Source organism: Callospermophilus lateralis, unplaced genomic scaffold, assembly GCF_048772815.1.
Source record: "Callospermophilus lateralis isolate mCalLat2 unplaced genomic scaffold, mCalLat2.hap1 Scaffold_808, whole genome shotgun sequence".
NCBI lineage: Eukaryota > Metazoa > Chordata > Mammalia > Rodentia > Sciuridae > Callospermophilus > Callospermophilus lateralis.
This window is the reverse complement of record NW_027516128.1, coordinates 212,576-232,490: the sequence shown is the minus strand read 5'-3', so window position 1 is coordinate 232,490 and position 19,915 is coordinate 212,576. Positions and strand designations below refer to the sequence as shown.

Below are 19,915 nucleotides of genomic sequence, written 5' to 3'. Positions count from 1 at the left end.
GTTCTCTTTCTCTGTTCCTAAATTGGGAGACGGTAAATTTGAAGCTGATCTTGGATGTTACCATAAGCAGGGAATCTACTAGAAAAGAAATGGTAGCCCAAGAGCAACAGACTCCATATGCCATGGTGGGAGCTGCCCCTCAAGCTGGTAGATACAGAACTTCTCAGTTATGGGAGACATTTTTGCCCACTTAACTTGAACAGGACTTTCCTCTTGCAACCCAAAGAACACTAATATATTCTTTCTTATTTTTTAAATATATTTTATACATTCTTTCATATCTTTTATATATTCTAGACATTTTCCACTTTGTAGCCTACTTCCCATAACACCTAACATAATACAGGTCAATGCCTACCTACAGAATCAGGAATGTTCCTACTCCTGTCATAAGTGGTTCATTGAGCACTTTGCAACAGAAAAGGAGTCACAGGGGAAAGGTTTCACGTTCATTAAGTAACAAAGAGACTGAAGTGTGACCAATGTCTACTTCCCAATAAATTCTCCTTTACACATTTTTATACCAAAATGACTGAGTTCTATGATCGGTCTTTATGAGAGAAAGAGGGGGGGGGTTTGAAAGAAAGAGACCAACTTCACACACTAGGGATGGAATCAGATCAGTTTCCTTGGACTGTGTCCCTTGGTAAGGTGATGCAGAGAGAACCCTGAAGAAGCTTCCCTGATGCCAGATGAATCTCCCCAAAGTACATTTTCCATCACGCTCATTTTCTTCTTGTGCATCTGTAACTGGTTAATGCCAAATATATCATACTGTGGACCTCGCCTGGGGTGGAAGCATGTTTCCTTCCCATGGATCAGAATTTGGAGTGTTGTTAGGAAAGGCATGTCTCCATTGAAAACGAAGGACGATGACCTTCCATTACTTTCCAGTTACAAGAGTCATTTCCCTTTGAAATTTTACTTATTTGGGAAAGGCACAGCATTCTGTTGTTACAATGAAGGAGGGCATATATTAGAAATAGCTGAGGAGTACTGGCTTAAATAGTGAATTTTTTTGCCATCTAATTTCTGACAACAAGACACTTAGGCAGAGGTTTGGTTCATGGAGCCTACCTGGGCCAGTTCACCCTGTCCCTGGGGGTGTGCTTACTGTCTTTCTGCTCCCTCAACCAAATCTGAGACACCCCAAGTCCAGCCAGTTTATTCTTCTCTTTTCCATAAACCCTTTCTTGCTGACTCCAGTCTAGTCAGAACTGTATTTGTCAGACTCAACTCAAAAACCTTCCTTAATTAGCTTGATTTTAAATACATACTAATTTAATTTCTGACTATATCATTAAGTAAGAGCCATGACCACTTCTCATTTCCTGTTTGTCCCATTTACTTAGCATATTAGTAGAGCTAGTACAAGGATATATATTTGGACTAAGAGAGGGCACAAAGTGGAATTTTCTTAGACCCAAAGTATTATTTGAAATATTTCACAACAAGGCCACAGGAAAATTGTCCATCAGCATAGAGCTGGCTACTCAGTGCTCCATAGCAGGTAACACTTCCAGTGCTGAAGAACAGAACAGCCTGAGAAGAGCAGGCATGGGGAGGGGCTGTCTGCCATTCTCAGGGAGGATGCTCCAGAGTCTTATCAACTCTTCATAAGAGGCATGGAGGCACCTTGCACACAGCATGTAAATACAGGAGCCTCCCCTGTGTCATCTAAATTGCAGGGAACCTGGCACATCCCATCTTACCTGCTGGCCTCCAAAGCATGTGCAGGAACAAATGGCACCTAAAAATTCATTCTGCCACCGTTCTCCCACCTGGTAAACCTTCCCATCATCGTAGCATGTTGTCCCATCTACATGTAGGCACAAATCAGAAGCACATGTAAGACCAAGAACAGCAATGCAGACTCAGCTTGATACAAGGGTGGGTTCTATTTTATCCTAAATTTGTATCATCAAAGTCCAAATTACTCAAATTTATATGAATCATCATAAGAGAGGTACTACTCCTCAGATCTTAAGGCAGCATTTCCACAAACTAGATCTAATAGGTTCAATGGAAATCATATTTTAAAAGTTGAATTGACAGACCAATAGAGACTTCTTCCACCATTTTCACTGTAGATAATGATCAAAATACTCAGAAAAGTGCTAAAGTGGCCTGTAATAACATTCCATCATGACTCCTTTTTGAGGCTCACCTCCACTTTTCCAAATCAAAAGATGAACAAAGCCTCTGTTCAAACCTCAAGGGGACCTAAAGTCTCCAGTCCATCCTGTGAATGGGAGTTACAGCCCCTAATGGAAGTGGGTGTGCCAATAGAGCTCCAGAAACCATTCTCAATGACGTACCAGGATCGCACTTGAATTCTCCTTTCCCTTTGCCCAGCCACGTGCAGCTCAGCATCTCGCCGTTGTCTGCCCTGCGAGTCCACTTCTCCCCAATCTTGTAGTTCACACCATTGTCGTAGCACCATTCTGTGTGGGTGGGAAAATCACAGGCAGAGTTATTTGTGTTCTGACTCTCAAGAGAAAAGCACACTGGGATATAGGATTTTAAAATCCACATATCTGGAAAGAATGACAAGTTAAAGGTCACAATCCCTACTGTGAACTGATTCTTCAGTTGGACTTAAAAATATAGTTTCTACTATTTATTATTTTCTAGGCCATTTTAAGGCACTCCGCAGTAATCATGTCATAGGACTTGGCCAATGATTTCCATTTAAATTTTCATTAAGGTTTAAAATTGTGGTGAATGAAAGCAGGATCAGAGTAGTCTTTTAGGAATATATATATATATTATTTATATATATATATTTTTAAAGTCAGTTTTGGATTTGCAGAGACCTTAGATACAAAGAAGTGCAATGAAACAGATCAGCATTTTCTTTCTGCCATGACCTCTTGCATGTAAGTTGAAAGAAAGAATAAACATAGATGACAAAACAATGATAAACCCTGGCTATCATCCCTACAAATAGAGACCTGGTGCTGAAGAGAATCCACAAGTCCTATGCCTTTACCATATGTAAAAGATGACTTTTAGTCTCTGAGATTTATACTAAATAGAACACACTTAGGAAGTTTACATCAGAATGCATTTTTTCTTCTAATTTATAAAATCAACAATTCAGTCTTCTCAAATTGGAAGAAAAGGCATTAAATAACTATGACATTCAAGCAAAGAATATGTAAGTTGATCTAAAGACACTCATAAACAACCTTAGACTTCTGCTCCCACAATTGCACCTAATACTTATGCAGGCAAAAAAACAGGCAAAGTTTTAAAAAGTAGTTCATTTTCAGAAGTTAAAAACCAACCACCTCATTGCTGCCACATGTTAACACACCCAACTCTACCGCAGTGCACGCCCATACTTCTGCTCAGCCTCCCAATTTTATATACCATTTTCAGGTGGCCAAGCTCAGAAGTCTACACTGTAAAAATCAGTTGGCTTTTGAATTTCAATCTGGATTAAGCCATTTCATGTATATAAGTCAACTAATATACTTTTAAGAAATCTTTAAAAATCTGTTCTGTTTTACTTCCATGAATATGATTTCTGTAAAAGTTGATGAAAGGATTGTTTATATGGTATAATGGTTAACACCTGTAAAAATGAACCAATGGTCAATAATGATTATATCTCCTAAAATCGAAGGATAAGTGAAAGGTTATAAATTCTAATAGTAACTCTCAAAGCACAATAGATAATCCTAGGATCACTGTAATTTGAAACATTAAAATCTCTATAATTTGAAAATCAAATATTTTTTGGTGAAGTGGCTTTTAAATTATGGACAAGTAGAATATCTGTACATTTTCCTTTACATTACTAGCAATATTCAAACTATGTGGCTGGTGTGTGTGTGTGTGTGTGTGTGTGTGTGTGTGTGTGTGCACATATTCAATGTGTGTATTTGTGATGTGTGTGTATAATGTGAGAGTGTGTGTGTACATATGTATGTTTGATTTGTGTTAAATGAGTATGAGTATGAATCATCACCTTGAACCACATTCAACACTAAAGATTAAAAGAGAATTGGGGTTTCTCTGACTGGCACTCTCAATGAGAACTGACTCCACTGAGTTTGACTTAACAGAAAATTTCAAAAGCATCACCAACAACTTGCTTTAATCAGTAGTTGTATTAGCATACGACTTGAAATGAAGCGATATTCAACAAGTAAAATTTCCCATCATTTTTCAATGATACAAAATGTTACTTTGAGTCCAACAGTTTTCTCAAATGTTTGGAAGAGCTTGCGTCTACCAAACATGACTCCTTGGTACGTTAATGCGAATGTATGGAACTGGAGGAGATGGAGGAAGAGTGGATGGTCAGAGCAAGCTACTCACTAGATGAATCACATCTGAAATGCCCACTGCCAAAGCCCAAGCACTGGCACGTGAGTTTAAAACCAGTTTTAGATATTCGCTCCCATTAGTCTCCAATGTCATAATGGGAAGCCAAGTAGGGGTCAAAGCAGGTGTCATCAATAGGTTGGTTTGGGCCTATGAGCAACAGGAAGAAAAAGCAAAAGAGACCTATTATTGGTGGTTTGGAAGAAGAAGAAGAAACCAGAACATTATATACAATGACTTAATCTAACAGAAAAATTCCGGTAGCTCTAAAATTCCATATGCTCCATGGATGTATCAGCCACTCTCATAAATGATGTAAAGGTGTAGCCAATGGACACTTGCCACCAGCATCTGAAAAGGAGACCATCTTTCACTTTTGTCTTCAATTGTAAAAATGATCAAATCTGGTAAATCTACTTTATAGAACATGGAATCAACTCTGAGGCAATTTAAGCCAGGTAAGAACAAGGGTAGCAATGCCTCTCCATCAGGACCTGAGTGACCTTGAGTTAATTATTTAACATCTCTCTCACAAGGCCAAGAAGCCAATGTATCGTCCCTTTGACAACCTGTAGAAAGTGCTCACTAAACTAAGAAATATTATCAGAGGCTACCTTCTGCTTATGATGCAAAGGTCTTAGCATTTTTATATACTGTTATAATGCAGTCTTCACTTTTATTATTGCATTTTTTTGCATAATAGTTTGGAAATCCTAGATTTTGCAAAATAGTTATTATGATAGTAAAACTGATTTTATTAATAAAACCAACTGTTTCAAATAGGAGAAATCAAATGGGAAGTACATGAGTTAGGAATAAGTAACAGTCTCATCATGTGACCAAAGATCTTGTCTCTTTATGTTTTAGAAAAACTTGTTTTAAAATAATTTGTGTAAGCCAGGCATGCTGGGTACACACCTGGAATCCCAGCGACTCAAGAGTCCGAGGTAGAAGGATTGAAAGTTTATGGCCAGCCTCAGAAAAATAGCAAGGCCCTGTCTCAAAATAAAAACTTTTAAAAAGGACTGGGGATGTGGCTCAGTGGTTGAATGCCCCTGAGTTCAGTCCCTGATACCAATGGATGGATAGATAGATAGATAGATAGATAGATAAACAATCTGCAAATAAAGCATGCCTCAAGTTATTCTCTGAAAACTGAATATGATAACTTACTGTGACTTTAAATCTCACTGTGTGGTTTTTTTTTTTTTTAACAGTGTAAAATCAAATCCAGTAGATACTGGAAGTGCCTAATATTTCAAAAGGCATCACTCTGGAAAGAAATATATTTTAGAGAGCTAAAAAGTCTGAAATGTTTCAAAGTCAAGAGACCCTGGCTATCATGAAGAACACTGCTGCCAGGAATAAGGAGTAGGAAAGAAAAACAGAAAGAACTTAAGACTGTTAAATGGGGATTCATTATTCCAAAAATATTCAGGAGTTAAAATTCTATTGTAACTAATGTTATGGAGTTGGACTCTTTTAAAGAAAATAAAAAGATGTGGAAAAGCACAAAAACCTTTATGCTCTCAAAAATTCCTTTCACACAACAATTTTGCCATTAAAGCCACAAAATGCAATACCTAATAACAAACACAAAAGAACCTCCCCCCAGCCTGCCAGCAGTTAGCTGCTATAATTCACCAAAGTTTACACATATAAAATAGTAGTCTTTTGTCAGATGAAGAATAAGGCTGAAATTATATAACTGGACCCTAGGATGAGATTCTGTTACATGGCATAGACAGGAGTTACCACTCCTTGTTGGTGTGGAGAGAGACCTTTCCAATGGGAAGATTCAGGATTCACGATTTTGATTATTTCCTATCTCATGTTCCTGGGTGAATAACATCAGCTGCTGCAAAGTAAAAGCCAGGTGGCATGCTACTGGCTTTAAAGGACTTGCAAAGTGCTACAAAGAAGAGTGAGTGGTTGCTGGGCACAGTGGCACATGCCTGGAAACTCAAGCTACTTAGGAGGCTAAGGTAGGCCAGCTTCAGCAATTTAGCAAGGCCCTAAGCAACTTAGCAAGCTCCTATCTCAAAATAAAAAATAAAAAGGGCAGGGGATGTAACTCAATCCCCAATACCCATTCCCCACCCCACAATAAAGTCAATGGCCATTTAACCTTTATGATGGTTTTACACCTATATCATCAGGAGAAAAAAAGTGAAATAACTTTAGAATTAGGAAGCTCTTTGGATAAAAATGTGTTGCAGAGGAGAACTTCCCATTAGTATTGGTACTAAGAATCACTCTAGGGGACCACAGCATGGTGAGAAGGAAGGGGTACGGGAAAGTATACCAGGAAACCAGTGCCTCATATCAACTCAAGACACTGGGAAGGATTCAATACTTTTGGGCTAAATAACTGAAGCCTGGCCTGTCATCCTAACACTGCATGTGTGTTGGTGAGGACACTTAAAGTTAAATGAACTTAAGGTTGCTCATGTACTTCATATTGATGGTAGGCATACTTTCCACAGTTGCAAGGCAACAAGCAACAAAGGAACAGTCACTAGGAAAAGCCTTCTCTGGTGCAGTCCAACAAGGAGCATGTGCCTAAACCACATGTGAATTTACATACCAGGGTTGCCCACAGTCACAACCTCCTCCAGAACCTTGTGCCTCTTCAGGTTTTTCATTGCCTCCACTAGGATGATGTAGGTGGCCCCTCGGGTAAGGTCTGTCAGAGTGGCACTGGTGGAAGTTCCAGGAACTCGGAACTGCAATTATTGGTACAGCCAAAATGGGGAGAGAGCATTATAGTAAAGAACAGATGCGGGCTCCCCTGGTCCCTTATCATTAACCCTCACTGTTTAAACAAATCAAAGGGAAACTAATAAAGACCAGGGGTATATAGGAGTCCCAACTGGCCAAGGAGAGAAATGGAATGAGCAAGGAATAGTCACTTCTCTCAGATTTTCCTACCCAAAGTCTGCCTATGTGCTCCATAGTTAGCAGGAGCCCTCAATGACACTAGCCGCCTCTTAATCCTACTAGATGTGGCTCTGTAGAAGCCCATGGAAGCCCTGCATGATCCTTTCACATCAAGCACAGACACTGCTCTCTGTGGAGACAGGCAGGCCATGCACAGTGGGCAGTAGACCACAACACAATACAGAGTCCTTAAAACAATGGCACATCCTCAAACTCAGGTTTCTAAGCTCAGTAATCTCCCACAACATAGTCATTTTTAAAAACTGTGCCAGTGGGACAAATTAAAGGATGGGGTTTTAGTAAGAGAATCCGTTACTTCTAACAGCTGACATGCACAGCTCCTCTTACATTCTTTTTCCTTGTATATACTACAGATAATGGGATTCTTCAAGGACAAACTAAGAATGGTGCACAAATGTAAATTCAGTGGAGTATCTTTCTTCTTTTCTAAGATCATGTCTTTGTTCATCTTACTATGGAGCCTCCAATGTGTGAAGATAATAAAAATGATTTCATTCTCTACTGAATAAAAGCTAATGACGCTCTCTCGTACATCCTCCCAAGTAGAGCCATATGGACTTTTAATAAATGATCAGTGCTTAAATGTGCCATCTCTCTAAAAGTTCTAGAAGTAGCCATTTTACATCAGAGCCTCTTAATCCTACTAGTAAGAAGCCCATGGGAATTGATAACCATTACCAATTAATAACCATTATCAATTCAGGCAATGAAGACTATTTATCAACCTGATCAAAGCCCCTGGGGAAATCAGCAATTCTCAGATTACAAAACACTTTCCCAGAAGGAAAACTTTGTCACTTCTTTCCTCTAATTTATTCCTTTCTGAGCTTCCCAGCCACAGGCAGGGAGGGAGATGATTACCTGTAAGGGTTCTTCTGTCATGCCAATGGGCTGACATGAAATGATATACTCAGAACTGTCCTGGAATGGAGTCCAAGAGATGGTTGTCTGAGAGAGAACTTCTTGTCCTGTAGAGGCATTTGGATTGAGCTCCCTATTGTGAGGGTAGAGGTGGTAGTCTACTTCTCCCCTGGGGACATGAATCTCATCTATAGTCGGCGAGTATGGTCTTGGCCTATGCCTTACGGGGGTGACCGCTGTGGGTGGTGTGGTCCTCCTAAAACCATGTTCCTCAATGACCATTTGTTGCCCCAAACTGGGCTGCCGATGGCTTGTGCCAGGAAGCTGAAAACCGTTTCCATTGTCAACCCCAGGGCTGGTGATGAATGGGGTCTTTGGAACTGTGGAGGGAACATCCAAGATCTCTGGTCCTTGAAGATTGGGGTGAGGAAGGGTTACCAGTTGGGGAAGCTCATCTAGCCAAGAGAGGTTAGAGCAAAAAAAGCAAAGGGCGTTAAGTTTCAGCAAGTAGCAACCATTATCAATTCAGGCAATGAAGATTGTATATCAACCTGATCAAAGCCCCTGGAAAACCAGCGGTTCTCAGATTACAAAAAAACCCACTTTTTCCCAGAAAGAAAACTTTATGATTTTTCTCAAAGGTTTCTTTATAGTTTAGAAAGAAAAAAAGTGTTAGCATGAATTTATTAGAGACACAAAGCTTTGAACCATTGAGCACCACAGAAGCTGCCTCTGTTCAAATTAAGCCTAATGAAACTGCAATGTGTAGTGCCTCCCCAGGCCATTGTCTTCTCTCTTTAAACCTGAGAAACAAATCATAGGAACTAGAATCCACAGCGATCATGTCAGTATAAGAAGTATGAGAATTACAGAGGTTTAAATCAGAAGTATGAGCATTACAGAGGTTTAAATCAATAGTTTTCATGGTTGGAAATGGTAAAAAGAGGTAAGAACACATATTTGTTTTGAAAGCTTTCCTATTGCCATATGTACAGCATTTTCTCCAAATTGAACTAAGACCGAATGACAAAGTAAAACATTATTTAGTTCCAAGTTTCAGAAATCAAATAATAAGACAATGGGAGGGGTTTCTATCCCTCCTTTTTTTTTAAAAAAAAACAGTCAACACAAAGTATAGAAGAATAGCAATAACAACTTGGTTTTATATTTCATATCGGATTTGAATTTTTGAAAGGTAATAACAAGGTTTTATATTGACTGGCCTTTTAATAAATAAATAAATAAAATGGAACTCTACAGAGGATGTTCAGTTATTCCTCCTGTCAGAGAGTACAAAATATACACTGGGCCATTAGAAAAAGCATCCATGATATATGCGTCAAAACATGGAGAGACCCTTTTTACAATGCAAAATCCATCATTCATTAGTTTAGTCTTAACGTTCTTCTCATTACCCGGAAAGTGCTTTTTACCTGTCTTTTTCCTCCCAATCAGGGGCTCATTCTTCTGGTTGTAGATTGTGTACTCGGTTCTTCTGATGTAGATTGTGTCCTTGGTTCCAGGTTCTAGGGCTGATGGGCAGAATAGAACGTCATGTCATATGGAGGGTACTGTGTGGAGAATGTCTTTTGAAGTGCAGGGCTTCCCTTTCTCATGATATAGCATCAAAGATACAGATGGAGTTTCAAGACTTAGACTGTCAGAGGGAGTAAAGAGGAAAGGGAGGGAACACAATACCAGTAATAGTGGCCTCTGTGACACCAGGTTGGGGCCGAGGGACCACTTCTCTGGGAGGGGACCCAGGCTTCTCATAATTGATGATGTAGCCAGTGATCTTGGCACGGGGCGGTTGCCATGCTACCAGCAAGGAGTTGGGGGTGGTAGTCAGGAAGCACAGGTTGGATGGTGCATCAATGGCTAAAAGAAAGCAAAACTAAGTCTCAGAAAATAAAAGCCAAGAAAATGGTCCCATATTCCCCCCCAGCCCTTTTAATCAGACTTAAGAGAGTGAAATTCTGTAAGCTCTTCCCATGGTTCACAGGGAGTCATATTACAAAGACCCTTCATTTGTTTCTTAAGTTCATGTGTCTGATTATACTACAAGCCAGTGGTGTCTGTCAGCACAAAGCAGTTACCAGTGGAGGCATCGATGACCACGGGGGAGCTGTGGGCATTGTCGTTCAGGGTATACAGGTAGATCTTGTAGTCCGTGCCGGGTTCCAAACCTGGGATGTGAGAGGAGATGGTTTCTATGTGTTCTTCTTTACTAGGAAAGTTTTCAAGCCCACACCTGCAATTTTCTTGGCTCATCTACCCACCCATGTTTATACAGATCATGGAAGTAGTCTACCTTTGAACAATAAAGTAGAACATGATGTGGATATTAACTGTTATTGTGGAGCATACTTAAAAGCAAATCACTAATGCAGAGAAGGACCTCCGACTAAAATAAATTTTTAAATGCAAAAATGCTACTTTAGAAGCAGTCCTCTTGGAGAATGAGGGGTGGCCCACTGAGTGTACTTTCTCTATAGGGTAATTAGGTGGTCATTATTTGGTACCTGGAATCAGAATTGTACAGCACAAAAAGACCTAAATTGATCTATTTTATCAAATTCCCTCTGAACTTTGACCTTTATTAAGTAATGTTGTTTGTCTTTATTAATTATGTCTTTTTAAAATCTATATTAATGCTAAGAACTATACACCACCATTTCATTTTTTTCTTTTCTATTTTCATTTTTTTGTGCTTCTGGGGATGGAAGCCAGAGCTTCACCAAGTGCTTTACCATTGAACCGCATCCTCAGACCCTATTTCTTTTGGTTTTACATTATTTTACTTTTTTTTAAATAAGAAAGGGCATAGGGATGAAAGAACAAATCTGATAAAAAGCCATTTCTCTGAGACCACACAGTAGACCAAAATAAAAGATTCAAAGGACAAAACTATTTTTGATTATGGTATGAGAATAACTGTTTCAAGCTGTGTTATCATAAAAAATTGGAAATAAATTGAATCATATAAGACATAGAATAACTAAGAAGCTGGTTTACATTGTGAATGTTGATTGACTGTCACTTGTGGTAAAGGTGGTGGGTCCCCTCACCTGTGATGGTATAGCTTCTGACATCTGGGCCGATGGTTCTCTGAACTGGGGTCTGGCCATTGGCTGGGACGGCATCAACTTGGAAACCAGTGATCGTCTCGGTCTTGGTTCGCCAGTTAATGGTGATGGTGGTCTCAGTAGCATCTGTTACACGAGCCCTTCTGGGAGGGCTGACATCTGCATGGGATTATAGCTAGAGATTAGTGCCTGCCTGGCTCATATAGGTGAGATTTCGATCTTTTAAAACATTTCTTTATGTTTTAAAAATACATCCTCTTCAGAAAATACATTGATTAAATAATTTGTAGATTATCTCCCTTGGCATTCAAAGAATGTTCAACAGTAATTAGGAAATATGGAAATAGTTACATTGGGTGCCTTTTTCTTTGAAGAACTGAAAAGCTTTATAAATACTACCAGTGGTTCCCAGGTCTGACTTTATAGTACATACAAATCTTCAGTAAGTATTAAAATGATTAATTTACTGTACTGTAAAAGTGTGTGGTAGGAATTATAATAGCATGGCCAGCTAGCAATTATATGTATAATAGCCAGTATTATTGCTAGTATTTCGTCGTTTTTATAGGGCTTCATATCTTTTCTCTCAACAGAAAAGATTCCTATTTTATCTCTATTTTATTGATGATGGAACTTTTGACACTTTATGTGACAGCTGAAAGAGCGCACAGCAAGTTATTGATGGAGCAGAAACTAAAATCTGGGCCAAATTTGATCCCATACTTATGGTGCTGTTAAAATACAGTAGAAATCAACATGTCCTCCCCAGACCTAACTCCAGTAAAACAAATTCTAACAAGTGGAGCATAAAGTAGCTGTTAGTCCTAATCTTTAACACCAATGTTATACCATTATGAAAGGATTTCATTTTAGGTATTAGTGGAATACTTTCTGAAGGGGCAAAAAAGGTAACAGTCAAAAAGATAGGGAATCCCACCAATTTCCACATTGGGACTCATTCCACTTTTAACTTAGTGACCAGAGAGATCATTTATCATTCTTTGTTTATACAGAAAATTTTGAGACTAGAAAATTGGATTACTTACTCTTGAGAGTGGTGATGATCCCCTGAGCTGGTCTGCTGGTCAGTGTGTCCTTAAGAGCATAGACACTCACTTCATATTTGGTAGCCACCTAGAAATAAGGGCTTGGTGAGCTTTAGCAGTGTCATTGCAAGAAGCCCCGGGAGTTTCACCATGGCTTAGATAATTCAGTGGTTATTAGTAAAAAAGAAATAAACTAACAAATCTCACAACACTGTCAATTCCTAGATTAATTTCATCTCTACACTACAGATGACCAGCAACAGACTGAAATTAAATGAATTTTAAAAAGCTCTTATGGGCTTATGCCCAAGTAAGCTATAACTCACATTTTCATGTAAAACTGGTGATGAAAAAATAAGAAAAATGGGTAATAGCCTGTTTTTTTTTCTTTTATGATATGACAGGTGTAAATCATGAATTTTTATGGTCACAGACAAAGATAATTTTCTTTTCTGTCTCTGAAACCCTTTTCTGTAGTTTCCCTGTAACTGGTCTTAATATATAAGTCTAGAATGATTTAAAAATTTTTTAATGAGGGTAGGGTCAAGTTGGTTGGTACAATCTGGAGAACATTTCTTGCCAAGATGACATCACTCAAAAAATGTATAACTAAATGAATTTATGTCTACTGATATGCAAATTGCCCCCACATATATAGAATACTTCCAGAAGAGCTGCACAAAATCTAAAGCTATTTATAAAATTCTGTTCCAATAGTCATCTGGAAAAGCTTAGGTCAACAAAAAGCAATTCTCTTGATACAAAAAATCACAATAAAATTATTTGACAGGAGAAGAAAAGATCAGTTGGATCGAGCATGAGATTATGTTCTACCACCTAATTAACTATGTAAGAGAGGCTCTACTTTATTCCAATGACAGAAGTCAGTCCTGATACAACCACAGAGGTGCTGTCAGGAGCAAGGTTGATTTCTTTCATTGGTCCGGTCTTCTTGTCTTTGGGGGTCACTTGTACTCGGTATACAGTGAGCTGGACATTGGGTGGTGTCCACTGGGCACTAAAGCTTGTTGGTGTAATCTGAGTAAACCTCAGGTTGGTTGGGGCAGGGATGGCTGTTGGGATGGTCATTGGTCAAAGGTTATCTTACAGGAAGTGGGGAGAAGGGAACATAGAATGAATTCCAGGAAGTAGAAGGGATAGCTCTTGTTGGATTAGAGGATTCCCTGGTCCAGAAAAGATTCAGTAGGAGAGCATAACAAGAAGGGATACAAAAGAAAGAAAGTTTTCTGAAATGTGTATTCTATATCTGCCAATTCTCAAATCCTGAAAACACTTTAAATACTTGAGCTCTAGGAAACTTTGGGTTTTCAAAGTTATTTGTTTTTCCTTAAAAAAACAAAAGAGTCATATTGGCTTATTGGTCATTACAATTGATTTTCCATTTGTATTTGTATGAAAAGAACAATGGCCCTTTTTCTATATAAATTATGTTCTTATGGCATTCAGAGTATGCCATCCAAAAAAAGATAGAATTATGTTTTTATTGTCTCTTTTTATTCGGACCCCAAGGCAGATGTAACTGCTAAATTTGAAGTATTTCTGTGGTGCAACATAAGAAGAAAATTAGATCACAATAGAAGCAGAAAAGAGAAGCAAGGAGCAATAATCAGATTGTCACTGCTAAGGTTTATACCATCACCAGGACAAATTTTTAGCATTCCACTCTGATTCAGCAATAAAGCACAAGAGGATAAAGAATCATGGAAAGAATTTGCCTTAATGACTGTTTCCTGTGTGTCTGAATCAGAATCCTTTAGGCAAATTATACACAAGCATAAGCTATCTTGCCAGGGGAGAAAGGTCTTACCCATGTGCTCTCAGAATCATGCTGCTATAAAATGTCCTAGTTGGGATCTTTTCTTAGAGGAAACTCTAGGATGCCAAACTGCTTTCCTTTGTACATAGTGTGAGAGTAACCACAGGGAGTCATAGCATCGGAAATATCCACAATTTTAGTATCATCTTTAGATGTCTGGTTTCATGGCCTTATGTATAAGCCAAGCTACTCCAATATTTCTTTTCATCAGATTTATTTACCTAATACCACCTAAAATTGACTGTTTTTCCTCTTTCCTCTTTAAAGAGGATCTTTTCTAAAGAGGGTTGTTTATTTTATTTATTTATTTACCCCTTAAATGGGAATGAATAGCCCCATAAAGTAGACTTTCAGCAAGGCTTAAAGTCACTGCTCCCATGAGCACCCTGGTGGTGCGATTACCAAGATACCTGTGGACTGGTTTCCAATCAGGGGCTGGCTCTCCATATCATCGTGCAAGGCAACCACACTGACTGTGTACTCAGAACCCGGCCTGAGGCCTTGCAGCTCTGCAGTGTCTTCTTCACCATCAGGTGCAAGGAATAACTCATGGATTCCATCCTCAGGGCTCGAGTAGGTTACCCTGTACCTGGAAACTTGCCCCTGTGGGCTTTCCCAAGCAATTTTGATGGAATCGACATCCACATCAGTGGATGCCAGTCCTTTAGGGTGATCAATGTCTGTTAGGCAAATTAATGGTAAGAGGTCATGTGAAAAGCAAGTTGTGAAATAAGCATTTTTATAACATGCAAAGCAGTTTTGCAGATACCATTTTCTTTGATGAATTACACTGCAATTAACCCACTAGTCAATGGAAAATTACTTGACACTTGCCTAAAATTGTTTTGGTTTAGAAAATATTTGATGTTGCATAACTTATCAAAATAGGTGTACATGAGATGCCTAGGCACTCTGCAAATGTCCCCACGTTGGGGATATACTTGCATTGATTTAAAGATGTTCCACTAAGATTTGTTTTGCAATGTAATGTTAGTCTCATAGACCTGGATTTTCTATGCCTTGGAAGTGGTAATGTTGATTTTCAATGTTACATTCAGATCGCTATAAGCTTTCTTAAACTCTTCTTTTTTTCTTATTAAGTATTCATATGAAATGTTTTTCCAGCCACAGTCCTCCAAAAATGGTAACTTCATAATGTATACTTTATTCAACTTTACCATCCAGTCATAGAAAAAAAGGTCCTAGCAAAATATTTTGTAGATTTGCTATAGGCAAATAAGATTTTGCTGAGGCCACTGGAGCAAAAGAAATTCAAAGCACAGCAATTCACTATGGTAGTTCCACAACTTCTTTCCTGTACGTTCACTACTTGGCAGGAAGAAAGAAAAATGTTTGCCAAGGACTCAGCTCAAGATACAAACTAAACAATAAGCTGGTTCTACCTCTGTATAAAATGCAAAAGACATGCAGAGGGCATTCAGACCCAAGAATAAAATTTGACTTTAGAAAAGGAAACCACACATTTGTTACGTACTGGTTACTGCAGTTTGAAACAGGGGCTGACTTTCTCCTTTTCCATTCTGAGCATAAACACTAACCACATACTCCACTGTGGGCTGCAAGCCTTCAATGGTCATTTCTGTTTGATCTGCAAGGGGAGTGAAAAGCAAATGTAGCATCTATGCACTATAAAGTCATCCAAGTGACTTCTGGAGTTTGACAGTAAACATGTGTGGTCTCGAATTTTTAGTTGCAGAATTGTCATGAAAATATCAAGGAGTTAGATATCAATTTCCTCTTGGACACACCTGTTTATTGCTAATACAATTTCCCATGTTGGAATAAAATCACATTCAAGGAGAAGGTCAAAAACTTAATATGATGCCCTCAACAATGAATGATGGTGCTCTTGGAAAAAGGAAGAAAGAAAATTAACTTGATTTTGAGGTTGCTTTGAGATCCTATTTTCACAAATATTTTATATAAATATAAAAACAACAGATCTACAAGAATCTGAAAAAGTCAGTTATTCTTCTTGGTGTGCATACCAACAAAACCACAAAGATGGATCTGGTAATTTAAGAGGCCCATGTCACTAAACAGAACCATGCATGTAAAACCAGAAATGTGTGTATCCTAAAACTGCTACTGTGAAGTAAGTTGGAAATGATCTTGAGTCCTGAGCTCATGAATGGGCAACCATGACATGTGGCATGAAATGTATGGTCCCCATGACAAGGTGGCCATCTAGTAAAGAAGGAAAATTATGTTGTCCTACTCTGTTCATCCTGCTGTATGTGACAAGAGGGTTATTCTTACCTGGACCTGCAGTTCTAGTTTGTGATGGTCCTTTGCCCGTTTTGGGAATGGTGGTCACTCTGTAACCAGTAATTGGAGAACTTGAAGGCAGCCACCTGACACTAATGCTGTTATCCTTAACATCAGTCACTTGCATCTGGGATGGCTTGTCAATTTCTACAAATAAAAGTAAAAAGAAACCAGTACAGGCCCAGTCCTGGGGGACAAGACTAGAAGAGTCCTTATCTTTGGTTCTGGTACATATTCAAAGATCTCTTATTCCTATTAACCTTTCCCAGGTATTTCTTTTGCAAGAATAAAGAGATAGCTTTGAGGGGTGGGGTGTTCATTACAAATGTTTTCAAGATGATGGCTTCATTCACAAAGAAGCTACACCCCAGGTAGGTGTTTGTCTTCCTATAATTATCAATACATTCATTTCTTTCTCAACAAATATTTATTGAATAATTATCTTTCTGCCTATTTCTTGCAGGAGGCACATGAGATATATCAATTAACAACACATTTTAAAAAATCTGTGCTCTTGAAGTCATTCCTTGTATATTTGCCTTATAATGTTAACTAACGATTTTGTCTTATTAAAAAGAAAGACCGGGGCTGGGGGTTATAGCTCAGTAGTAGGGTGCTTTTTTTAGCATGTACAAGGTACTGACTTTGATCCCCAGCAAAAAAGAATAGAAAAAAAAAGAAGAAGAAAGAAAGGAAATCAAGTTCACAGTGAGGAAAATATATTGGGAAAACATTGTAAAAGTTTTCTGAATAAATAATCCTGTGTTGTTCCAGAAAAGAACTTTGTACCTGTTCGATAGTCAATGGAAATTGGCTTGCTGCTGGCTGGGCTGTCCCCACGGCCAGTGACAGAATACACTGTGATGGTGTAATCTACTCCAGGTTTAAGGTCACTGATGGTAGCTGTGGACTTGCTCCCAGGGACAGTGAACTCCTGAACAGGGCTCGTTCCTCCTGTGTGAAAAGGGATTAGTCCATAATGTGAGGGGCTTAGAGTTACTTGGGCATTACTGATTAATTAACATATTGAAAGCAGTATGTAAATCACATTTTATTACTTATTCCCCTTTAAAGAGTGTTATTAATAAATCCTGGACAGGAAGGTGTATTTATACACATACTAAACCTTCATAAGTATATAAAATAGGGAGAAAATTGCAATTAATGTTATTTTAACATTCTAACTTTGAAATGTTACTAAGCTGTAGATTAATATTAAAAGGGAGGAGAGGTAAGCCCTCACTCAAACTAGGATTTTATGTCCTTCATCCTTTTAAAGTTTTTTCATGGAATGTTTTTATGCTAAAAATTAGAGAATACAGAAAAGTAAAATGAAGAAAAAGTTAAAAATCATATTTGACCAGTGATAATATATTTGTGAACTGACAATCTTTTTTTCCTCAGTTCTGCTATTCCTCTTCTAGTTGTATTGGATCAACTTTTTCTCTTGATTTTATAACCAACTATATCATATGCAGAGTCCAGGTATTCATGGAATAGACAAGTGTCTGCAAGTGCGCTGCCAAAATTACTTTAATTTTATGTCCATTTTGAGCTTTTGGGTTCTTCACAGCAGATTTTGGTCTGCTTAAGAATGTGAAGCATCAAGTAGCCAACATACCTGTTTCTCCATAGGTGATCCTATAATATCTCACTGTAACAGCAGGGGCTTCCCAGCTGATCAGTACGCTGGTGGGGGTGGAGGCAATGACTTCCAGGTCCCTTGGGACATCAGAAACTAGAAAATACGAGGGACAAATCTTCACATCCATAACTTTCAAATGATAATTGGATTCTCGTTGCTCATTTTCCAGGTCATCATTTTTAGGTTTCTTTCATACAAAAATGTAAATACTGTATGAAATTAGTAGAACTAAAAGTTATGAACAATTCAAGGAAAGTGGTTAAGAGACTATTCAAATTGTGATAAAATGATTGTTTCAAGTTTATTGAAGGATTTTGTTCCTTCCACTTTTTATTTTAGTAAGACCATAGAAAAGTCACAAAAATAATAACAATGAATAGCCACCTGTCCTCCTCTTAAGTGTCTACTATTTGGAAACATTTGCAACATTTGCTTCTCTCTTAACATTAATAACCTAAAATGATTAACATCATTTCAGACTAAGATAGAGACATCAAGATGACACTTCTCCCCTAAGTGCTTCAGCATCTATCTTCCAAGAATAATGACACTGTTATACTAACATTATATTTTTAAGAGAACTTTGAAATGGTTTTCTGTATTTTAAATAAAACTTTTATAATTATAAACATATAAATATCTAAATCAGGTGAGAAATTTCTTGGGATAAAGAAATTATTTTCTTCACTATATTCTAAGAGGGAGATTTTCCTCCACACATTCTCTCACTGGCCTCTCTGTGTCTTTAACCATGATCTATTTTGGGGGGAGAAGATGACTCTGCCTACATAAAGCTAAGTTATTTCATAGACTGTACCGACTGTATGGGAAAGCCTGGGTTGCTCTGAAGAACAGACTACAAGTTACCTGTTGACTGTTGGCCAATCAAGGGGGAACTCTCCTCTCTGCCATAAAGAGCAACAATGCTGACCACATATTCTGTGCCTGGATTGAGGTTGGTGAGGGTGATGGAATTCCGAGAGGGGGGCACTCTATCTTCTCGGGATCTCCCAGCACTATGCTCAGGATGATGGCGAATCCAGTAGCCAGTGATGGCAGCTCGAGGAGCAATCCAGTGGACAGTGAAAGACTTGGGAGTGATGTCAGAAAATTCAATGCCAGATGGGGAATCAAGACCTATATTTTCCACCCATGAGAGGAAGAGGGGAAGAAAAAAGACAAGATACCATGAGCTTAACATGTGAGGAAGGTGGGAGGGAGTTACATCCACCCAACTTTTTATCATTTCTCATCAATGTAGTGAAGTGCCCTGAATCTTAGGTTATGAGGCACTGATTCAAAGCCACAGATGAATTTCAAAATCATATATTCTCAGTTCAAAATAGCCAATTCATGCATTTTTCTTTTTCTAAGCAATCCCTGTTATGTATACACATCATTACAGTAGTCTCTGTATCACATTTGAAGACCAGTGTTTAAAATACTGTGGGAAGTAATATTTTCAAGTGTTTCAATGTTCAAATAGTCCAGTTCCATCCTGTATCTCTCAAAGTAAGACAAGATCTGCCCACTGTCAAGTTAAAGAAGATACCAAAGAAGCTTTCTGTGCCCAAGAAGAGACTAATTTGTCAACAGAGTTAGTGGTGATGAAGCTGGACATAAATTTTCTAAAACTGAAGACATTATCCTGGATAGATCCAATGCAGGTAATCCTTTATGAATTGAGAACTTTTGAAAATTAATAAGAATTCAGTGTTCATTTTATTTAACCCATATTCAAATTATTTAACCCTTCTGGGACTTACAGCAAATTTTTATTTGAGTTGAAATATTCACTAATTCTATTTAATACTATACTCAAACAAAATTGTGATATATCAACTTCCTTTTGGGA

At 38.2% G+C, this 19,915-nt stretch overlaps 1 protein-coding gene across 1 annotated transcript in view; it reads right to left on the bottom strand.

The window, feature by feature from the left end:
- LOC143640969 (fibronectin-like) overlaps positions 1–19,915 on the bottom strand; it is a 36,266-nt gene that overhangs the window by 1,220 nt on the left and 15,131 nt on the right. The window contains 18 exon segments of the mRNA XM_077108457.1: positions 1,713–1,819; positions 2,319–2,444; positions 4,330–4,485; positions 4,700–4,708; positions 6,923–7,061; positions 8,158–8,612; positions 9,591–9,689; positions 9,856–10,035; positions 10,254–10,343; positions 11,226–11,402; positions 12,290–12,377; positions 13,169–13,362; positions 14,537–14,806; positions 15,622–15,735; positions 16,407–16,562; positions 17,205–17,369; positions 18,037–18,153; positions 18,928–19,197. Of these exon segments, the coding sequence (XP_076964572.1) occupies positions 1,713–1,819; positions 2,319–2,444; positions 4,330–4,485; positions 4,700–4,708; positions 6,923–7,061; positions 8,158–8,612; positions 9,591–9,689; positions 9,856–10,035; positions 10,254–10,343; positions 11,226–11,402; positions 12,290–12,377; positions 13,169–13,362; positions 14,537–14,806; positions 15,622–15,735; positions 16,407–16,562; positions 17,205–17,369; positions 18,037–18,153; positions 18,928–19,197 (2,912 nt within the window).